The 8,666-nt window shown below is 32.4% G+C and overlaps 1 protein-coding gene across 1 annotated transcript; it reads right to left on the bottom strand.

Annotated features, from left to right (window-relative positions):
• Positions 1-2,883: 2,883 nt before the first annotated feature.
• On the bottom strand, positions 2,884-7,247 carry LOC132758959 (ankyrin repeat domain-containing protein 11-like). Its single transcript, XM_060750670.1, has 3 exons — positions 6,593-7,247; positions 3,656-4,650; positions 2,884-3,415 (listed from the first exon to the last, which is right to left on the bottom strand). The coding sequence occupies exons 1-3, from the start codon at positions 6,745-6,747 to the stop codon at positions 3,144-3,146; spliced, it is 1,422 nt and encodes a 473-aa protein (XP_060606653.1). The 5' UTR covers positions 6,748-7,247; the 3' UTR covers positions 2,884-3,143.
• Positions 7,248-8,666: the final 1,419 nt, after the last annotated feature.

An 8,666-nucleotide genomic window follows, 5' to 3' on the forward strand; every position in this document is an offset into this window, starting at 1 on the left:
AAACATTGCCTTATTATGCGAAGCAGTAGTCTTATCTCTTCAACATGTGATGTTGACTTGTCTTAACATTGTTAACTTATTTCCAACAGTAGTGTTATCATGTCAAAATGACGTTTTGGCTTGTCTGAAATGCGTCATATTATGTCAACCCGTTGCGCTATTAGGTCAAATTGTGGAGCTGTTTTGTCAAAAGACTGTCTGATCATTTGAAACAGTAGTGTTCTCTTGTCGAAATTTGGTGCTGACTTGTCAAAGCACAGCTTTATTTCATCAAACTGCCATGTTATTTTGTCAAAATACGGTGTTTAAATGCCTTAACATTGTCTTATTGTGTCAAACAGAAGTGTTAATTAGCCAACGTTCACTACTGAATTGTCTTATTATATCAAATATTCGCATTACCTTGCCGAAATGGGGTGTTGACTGAACTAAATCATGCCTTATTATGATAAACTGTATGCTATTTTGTTAAAAAGCAGTCTTAATATGTCAAAAATTGCGGTATCTTGTCGAAATGTGGTAATGACTTGTCATAACTCTTTCTTATAATGTAAAACAGAAGTGCTATATTGTCAAAATTTGATGTTTTCTTGTAAAAAACAAAAACAGTCTTATTATGTCTAATAATTGTGTTATTTTGTTCAAATTTAGTTCTGTCTTGAGAACGCGCTGTCTGATTTTGTTAAACCGCCCGTTATCTTTTGTGCTTTATCTTTTCACGCTCCGCGCGGGCTCTGGTCACGTGATACTAAATTTGGACAACATCGCATCTGGACAGGATAACACGATTATCTGACATAATAAGACGGGAGTTAGACAATGTAACGTAATAAATTGGCAAGTCAACGCCACTGTTTTACATAATAATACTGTGTTTTAACAAGTAAACACCACATTTGAAAAGGAAAAAAAGATACTTCGCCATAAAAGGACGATGTTTAGTCTAATTAACACTGAAACTTGACAAAATAAAATGACACTTTGACAAAAAGATAGTAATTTTAGACAAGTCATCACCACGTTTCGACAAGATAATATTACTATTTGACATAATAAGACGAATCTAGACAAGTTAAATCTGTATTTGGACATAATAGCGTGACAGTTTGACATACTAAAATAGCGTTTTAACAGTTAATAACCATAATTTGTAAAGATACCACCATTATTTCACATAATAAGACGGTGTGTAGGCAGGTTAACATAAAGTTTGGATAAAACAGCATGGCAATATGAGAAAATAAGGCCGTGTTTAGACATGTCAATACCATCTTTCGACAAGTCAACAATACTGTTTGACATAATAAAATAACGTTTACACAAACAAACATAATGTATTGGCATGTCAACACTAGTATTTCACATAATAAGTGTATTTTTAGACAGGATAACAACAGTTTTAGACAAGACAGCATGAATTTTTGGCACAATAAGACAGAATAACACCAACTCATACAAAGCAACATAACAGTTTGACAAAACAGGACAATACTCAGACAAGTCAATATAAAGGTTGAACAAGATATCACTGCTAGCTGACATGATAAGACATGAGTTTGACAAGTTGGCACCAAGTTCCGACAAGATAACACAACTGTTTCACATAATAAGACAATTTCTAGACAATTTACCACCACAGTTGGACAAGACAGCATTCTATTTTGACATAAAAGACATTCTTTAGGCAAGATAACGCCGAATTTGAACACAATGTCATGGCAGTCTGACAAAATGTGACGGTTTTTAGACAAGTCAATACCACATTTGGACAAGACAAAACGACGGTATAACATAACACATGAGTGTCATAACAAACCAGGATCATTATTTGGACAAGATGACACCAGGTTCCGACAAGATTACACTTCTGTTTCACATAATAAGACAATTTCAAGACATTTCAACACCACATTTAGCAAGGCCGTGTTTACACAGTAATGTTGAAATCTTAATTCGAAAAGATGGCGTGCATGTTAGACATATTAAGACTTCCATTGGGCATGTTAACACCTGATTTGGACATGATAACATGACGTTTTAAAATAACAAGACTGTGTTTAGACAAGTCAGCACTACGTTTTGACAAGATAACACGAATATTTGACCTAATAAGACTTCGTTAAGACAGGTTCTCATAAAACGATGGCACGCCAACACCACTATTATACATAATAAGACGTTTTTCGGGGAAAATAAAGCGAAATGTAACAACATGAGGCAGCTATGGCGTTCCATAGATTTGCCTTTGACAACAGGGTATAGCCTGGCAGATCTGCACAGCCATGTTGTCTAGCCAGGCACTGAACTGTTGGTTGGCAAAGTTTTCATCTTAATATCCCTAAAATTATAATGAACAATTCCCCAAAGAAATGGAAGCTGGGCGAGTCGATTTTAGAAATTCGGAGAGAAAAAGGGGTTTAGAAAGCAAAACTAATGAGTGCAGGCATTTGCGTTTACTGCACTTCAGTCCCTTCATGACGAAGTAACACTTCATCAAGATAAAAGCACTGAAGTTATAAAATAGTTATTACTTAATGCCTTTATCTGCTTTTCTTAACTTAAGTTGGCAAGGAATATTAAAATTGTGATGACAGAGTTGTGGACCTTAATATAGAAATAATAATCAACGATAAACTGATTTTCAACTGAAAATATATTCTTTGAATATTTATACCGGAAACTGACCAAGGAATGACTAACGAGGTTATTATGCGAATTCAATATTACATGCAATATATTTTGATAATTTCCTAATGAGAAGAAAATACAGACTGAAGTTCATATAAAAATGTATGTATAGCTTTAAAGAAGTTTCAATGTCATTCAGATTTTGCAATATAAACAGTTTTGTTTAGAAAAAAAGCATTTTATAAATAATAAATAATAATATTCATGATAACATAATATGGTATTAATATTTTACTATTTCAAACACAAAGCGTGCATTAAGAAGTTTCATTTTTATTCAGAGTTTGCTTATCAACAGTTTTGTTTAGAAACCAAACATTTATATATAACAAATAATAAGCATGTATATATGATAACTTGCAGCATTTTCATAAATCATTTTTTTTTATTTCCAGTTGGAAACATGATGACGAATCACACAATGTATAGTTGTTAATGTACAGAAACAAAATCTGTCATATTTCTGAATAGTTTCTACTTTTATCGTATTCACCAGCTGTCATTCTAGGAGTTTTTGATGAAATCTTGGGTGAATCATTTTTGACTTTGTCAAGATTTTGCAGTTTCCTCTCGTGGAAAATATTGGGCAATGCGTTGTCCTTTTTCAGCGACGTGTCATTTTCTAGAACATTAATGTTAGATTTCTGACCGGTCTTCTTTGTGACACTTGTCAGCCGCAAACTTCTTTTTAATGAAGACCATTTCTTTGCCTCAAATTCTTTACGACCTTAAAAGTAAATACACTGTTAAGTTTATATAATCAGGCCGGTACTGTCTAAATGATAACTTTCATAACAAAATTACAGACATCTTTACATATTTGCATAGATAAGTTAAATGTTAAAAAGTATTTGATAGAAGTCAATTATTCTGTAGTTCAGAGCCTTTTATAGCTTATTTTCAAATATTTTACTATTATCTTTGAACCTACTGGGTTTTAATCATTTTTCTAGAGAAAAAAACTTACCCTTTTTAGTTCCAATCGGTGTTTCAGCTTCCGGTGCGTCTTCAATCACTTCCGGTGGTTGTTCCACCTTTACAACTGTCTGTCTGTAAGATGGCGTCATTTGTTCTTCCTTCATACCATACATAGAGTTTAGGTCGGCAGGAGGGCGGACATGTTTTCGGAGAGATTTACCATCAATTACTGTACTAGCAACAGAATCCACCTCAGACTCGTCTCCACTTGACATATTACCGACAGAGCTTACTGTCGGAGAGGCAAGAATTGACGGTGGTATTTTACATGGAGGAAAATTCTGAAGACAATTTAACATTGGAGTATTGCTATTGTTTGTTTCAATTTGAGCGTGCCCTTTCCTACTCCTTCGATATGAGAATCCTGTCAGAGGATCAAAGTCATCTTCATCAGACGATAAAGCACTTTCATCAGTGTCAGAATTTTTCAAGTGCAGTCTATCAATACGTCTGTTGGTATTACTAGGAGAATCTGTGACAGACGTCTTAAATTTCTCAATAGGCGGGAACTGCGATTTCTTTGTGCTATTAAGTTTAACCTTTGATCTATCTCTTAGACTAATCACTGCCCATTTTTCACGTCTATTAAACTTTTCAAATTCAGAATTCCCACTTAAACCTACTTTAGCGTTGCCTTCAAATATAAGGATGCTTTCACACACGTCATGTCCAAGACGCATTGCCTGCATTAATGGTGTTGATCCGCGACTGTCGGGTGTGTCTGCGGAGAGTCCATATTTCATCAACACTGATACTATTAGTTTAACAGTTGCTGCATTACCAGACGACACGGCGTGGAACAGCGCAGTCTGTCCGTTGATATCACATTTATTATAATCTATATCTACATCAGCATATTCGATCATGAGCGCTACATCGTTGTCTCGGCCGTACAAACAAGCCCACATCAAAGCGTTCCTACCAACAACGTCTGCTCGGCTAACCTGTGCACCTTTTTTTAACAACGTTCTCAGAATTTTATCCCTGAAATAATCACATTTACAAGGAATGAACTTTGATGATTAAGAAAAAATCTCGTGCATGTAGCTACTCGTAAGAATGTAACAACCTTTTCTTCGATTGTTGTAGAAACCATATCGAGGTTGTGTAAAATTATAATTAATTACTCAGTCGCGTATATTTTTCAAAACGACTAATACAGATTTTGATCAAAGTTTTTGTTATACTATTTTAAACGCCTGAAAGGTAAAACTTGAAAATATTAATTCGTGAAAAATATATATCAGTCAACAATAGAATTATTATGTAAATTTTATCATAACATTTCATGCATAAGTTGCACACACAGTTTCTTTTTCTGCTTTTTTTACCAGGTTTACGTATCATGGGTTCGTTTTGTGTTAGTTAAAACCATGTCGAGGTCGCGTATATTTTCAAAACGACTAATTAATTCAAAACGACGAGATTTATCAAAGTTATTTGATACTATTTTAAACGCCTTAAAGGGAAAACTTGAAGATATCAATTCGTGAAAAATATAGATCTGTTAACAATAGAATTATTACGTAAATTTTATCATAGCATTTCAAACTGAGTTTCTTACAATGTTTTTTTTTTATCTGGTTTACGTATTGTGGGTTCATTTTGTGTTAGAATATGGTTAATTTTTTTTATTTCTTAACATTCCAAAATTTAAGAAGGTTTCAATCGACGAGTAATTTGTGTATAAACACCTGTTGTAATGCAGTGTCTATTCTAGGATTTGAAAAACAGGGGTGATTTTTTATCGAAAAGTGAGAATTTATTACATTTGTTGATCCCCACCCCCCTCCTAGAATAGTCTCTATTCAAATTAAATTATGCAGTGTTACTTTTTATTTTGACGTTAAAGAAAGAAGGAAAATAATTCTTTAAGCCTTGTCTTTTATTCAGATGCTTTCCATTATGTAAAAATATATTTTTAATGAATTCTTGTATGTAAATATATATAGTATGTATACTGGGAATAAATATGTCACATTATGCCTCAGAAACGAATAAACTTTCTTTCTTTAGAAAGGGCAAACATTTAATTTATAACCTCTAAATAATGGTTTTAAAGCATGTAAAATGCTTAAAACATGAAGAAAGTAGCACTGAATGTGATATTATTTGTTATGAAAGTACCAAACATAAACAGTAGTATTTTGACTTCCATACAAGGCAATAAACCACTATGACGATACTAATTGAAGCAAAAGGTGATTCAGGTAATTGACCAATGAGAATTTATTTTGAAGTTATAACATGACACCAAAAATAAAAGGTTTTTAGAAAAATTAAAATAAAAGCATTTCTGAGGCATAATTGGCCTTTAAACTAAGAAAGAAGAAATATATATATATACATGTATATACGCTCCCTCAATTTTATCTTATTCACAACTTGTGTATTTTATTAACAGTTGTACTGGTAGGTGGTCAAACTAATATCACCTAACATTAGTCACATATTAACATGACAATTTTCTATTTTTCAGAATAGAATAGAAAAAAATCATATTGTAGGATTACGTATGGTGTCGTTTATTCGTATAACTATGTTAAAAACCTGAAAGATATACTATGCTCATCCTAAAGTAAAACATTTTAATCACAGAAAAATATTGAACTCTATAAAATTATTACTGAATATGGCTAATTTTAATATAAGAATTTATAAGCTATATATGGGTAGCTGCATCCCAAATCATAACGTCTATTAAAGTTGGTCTTTTTTGAAAATACTGCCATTTTTAACGTGATTAGAATTTTATCAAACATAGCATATCTACGTTGTGTGAGGTCAAAACATGCATGTTCATTTTATATTAACAAAGAGACTGTGTAGCAAATATCAATATTTTCTAATATTAAATTTGAGCAAAGTATATCTTACAAAAAAGAAGTAAGGAAATATAAAACTGTAGTTTGTATATCAAATTTACCTATTTCTATCATGTTCTAGAAGAGCTGCACGTATTAACGGCGTCTGTCCGCAGTCATCTTGCTCTTCCGTCGATGCCCCCAGCTCTAGTAGCAGACGAACTTGTCGCGTGCGCCCTGCACTTACCGCCTTCAACAGTGTCTTCGGACATGACATTGTTTTACTAATTTTATTATTTTAAAACAAGCAATATTTCATATATAGTTACGTTATTAATTAAGTCCTTTTCACGTAATGTTGTTTACTTAAATAATTCAAATCCACCTCATTTTATTATCTGTAGAAATAAAAAAAAACTCTTGATCGTTTCTTTAGATAAGGGTGTCATTAGAAATGCCAGTTTTTACCTCGTTCATACTATAATAACCCTCAGTCTGAAGATCTTGTCTACAGTTTATTTAGTACTTACATATATTGAATATTTCAACAACATAAAAAATGACAAACTGTGAAGTATTTGTGATCAACACTCTGACATTTTCAATTAATAAGAAAACACGACTCTCTTCTGTCATTTTATCAAATGGAGTTTACGTTTCAACTTTCACAAGAACGTCAAAACAATGTAAAACTGATATGAAAATCCATGTAAAATAAACATCGTAACTGAAGATATACACAAAGAAACAGACTACTTAATTACGACGTAGTTGCGCATAAATTAAAAACCTGTAAGACTTGAACAGACAAGAAAATTTAAACTATGTTTCACAATTATCATGATAGTTTTTTCAATTAAACTTCAATTAGAATTCAATTACGTTATCTTAATTGAAAAATGTTTTTTTTTTATCAATCTTATTTTTATTATGTTGTTTTCAGAATAACATTTCACCATTACTTTTCATTAATGTAATTGGCATCAACTTTTTACAGCACTACAATATTAAATATAGGTGAACTAAGTGATTCAGTCCTTTTGCAACTACAGTTATAATATACGAATATTTCTTACTACCTATAATGCATGTGTATACGAGTATGTTAAATTATTTGTAAGTAAAAATTGCATAAATAATTTATTTATTATTTAAAAGGTGTATCTTACAATAACGATATTTTCAAACATGTACATATTACGAAGACAAGCGAAATAACTAATTGTAATTCGACATCAAGGCTACTTATCAGTCAATGCTGCTTTTACGTGTACATTATCATATATCAATGTATAGTCCAGGGGATGTATATCAATGTATAGTTCAGGGGAGACGTATATCAATGTATAGTTCAGTGGACGTGTATCAATGTATAGTTCAGGGGGAAGTATGTCAATGTATAGTTCAGGGGACGTATATCAATGTATAGTTAAGGAGAAGTTTATAAATGTATAGTTCAGGGGTCGTATATCAATGCATAGTTCAGGGGCATGTTATCAATGTATAGTTAAGGAGAAGTATATAAATGTATAGTTCAGGGGCCGTATATCAATGTATAGTTAAAGAGAAGTTTATAAATGTATAGTTCAGGGGACGTATATCAATGTATAGTTCAGAGGACGTATATCAATGTATAGTTAAAGAGAAGTTTATAAATGCATAGTTCAGGGGCATGTTATCAATGTATAGTTAAGGAGAAGTATATAAATGTATAGTTCAGGGGACGTATATCAATGTATAGTTCAGGGGCCATATATCAATGTAAAGTTAAGGAGAAGTATATAAATGTATATAGTTCAGGGGAAGTATGTCAATGTATAGTTCAGGGGACGTATATCAATGTATAGTTAAGGGGAAGTATATCAATGTATAGTTCAGGGGCATATATCAATGTATAGTTCAGGAGACTTATATCAATGTATAGTTAAAGAGAAGTTTATAAATGCATAGTTCAGGTGACGTATATCAATGTATAGTTCAGGGGACGTATACCAATGTATAGTTCAGGGGACGTATATAAATGTACAGTTCAGGGGACGTATATAAATGTATAGTTCAGGGGACGTATATCAATGTATAGTTCAGGGGACGTTCATAAATGTATAGTTCAGGGGACGTATATAAATGTATAGTTCAGGGGACGTATACCAATGTATAATTCAGGGGACGTATTTAAATGTATAGTTCAGCGGACGT

Source organism: Ruditapes philippinarum, unplaced genomic scaffold (assembly GCF_026571515.1).
Source record: "Ruditapes philippinarum isolate M1 unplaced genomic scaffold, ASM2657151v2 ctg3163_1_1_1_1, whole genome shotgun sequence".
NCBI classification, from domain to species: Eukaryota; Metazoa; Mollusca; class Bivalvia; order Venerida; family Veneridae; genus Ruditapes; species Ruditapes philippinarum.

What these genes read in the sequence shown, in the direction of transcription:
- LOC132758959 (XM_060750670.1), bottom strand. Translation starts at nt 6,747, where the DNA reads ATGTCATGTCCGAAGACACTGTTGAAGGCGGTAAGTGCAGGGCGCACG. An exon ending in CTAGAACATGATAGAAATAG is followed by an intron (nt 4,651 to 6,592) that starts GTAAATTTGATA and finishes TGATTATTTCAG; the next exon opens with GGATAAAATTCTGAGAACGT. An exon ending in ACCGATTGGAACTAAAAAGG is followed by an intron (nt 3,416 to 3,655) that starts GTAAGTTTTTTT and finishes TTTACTTTTAAG; the next exon opens with GTCGTAAAGAATTTGAGGCA.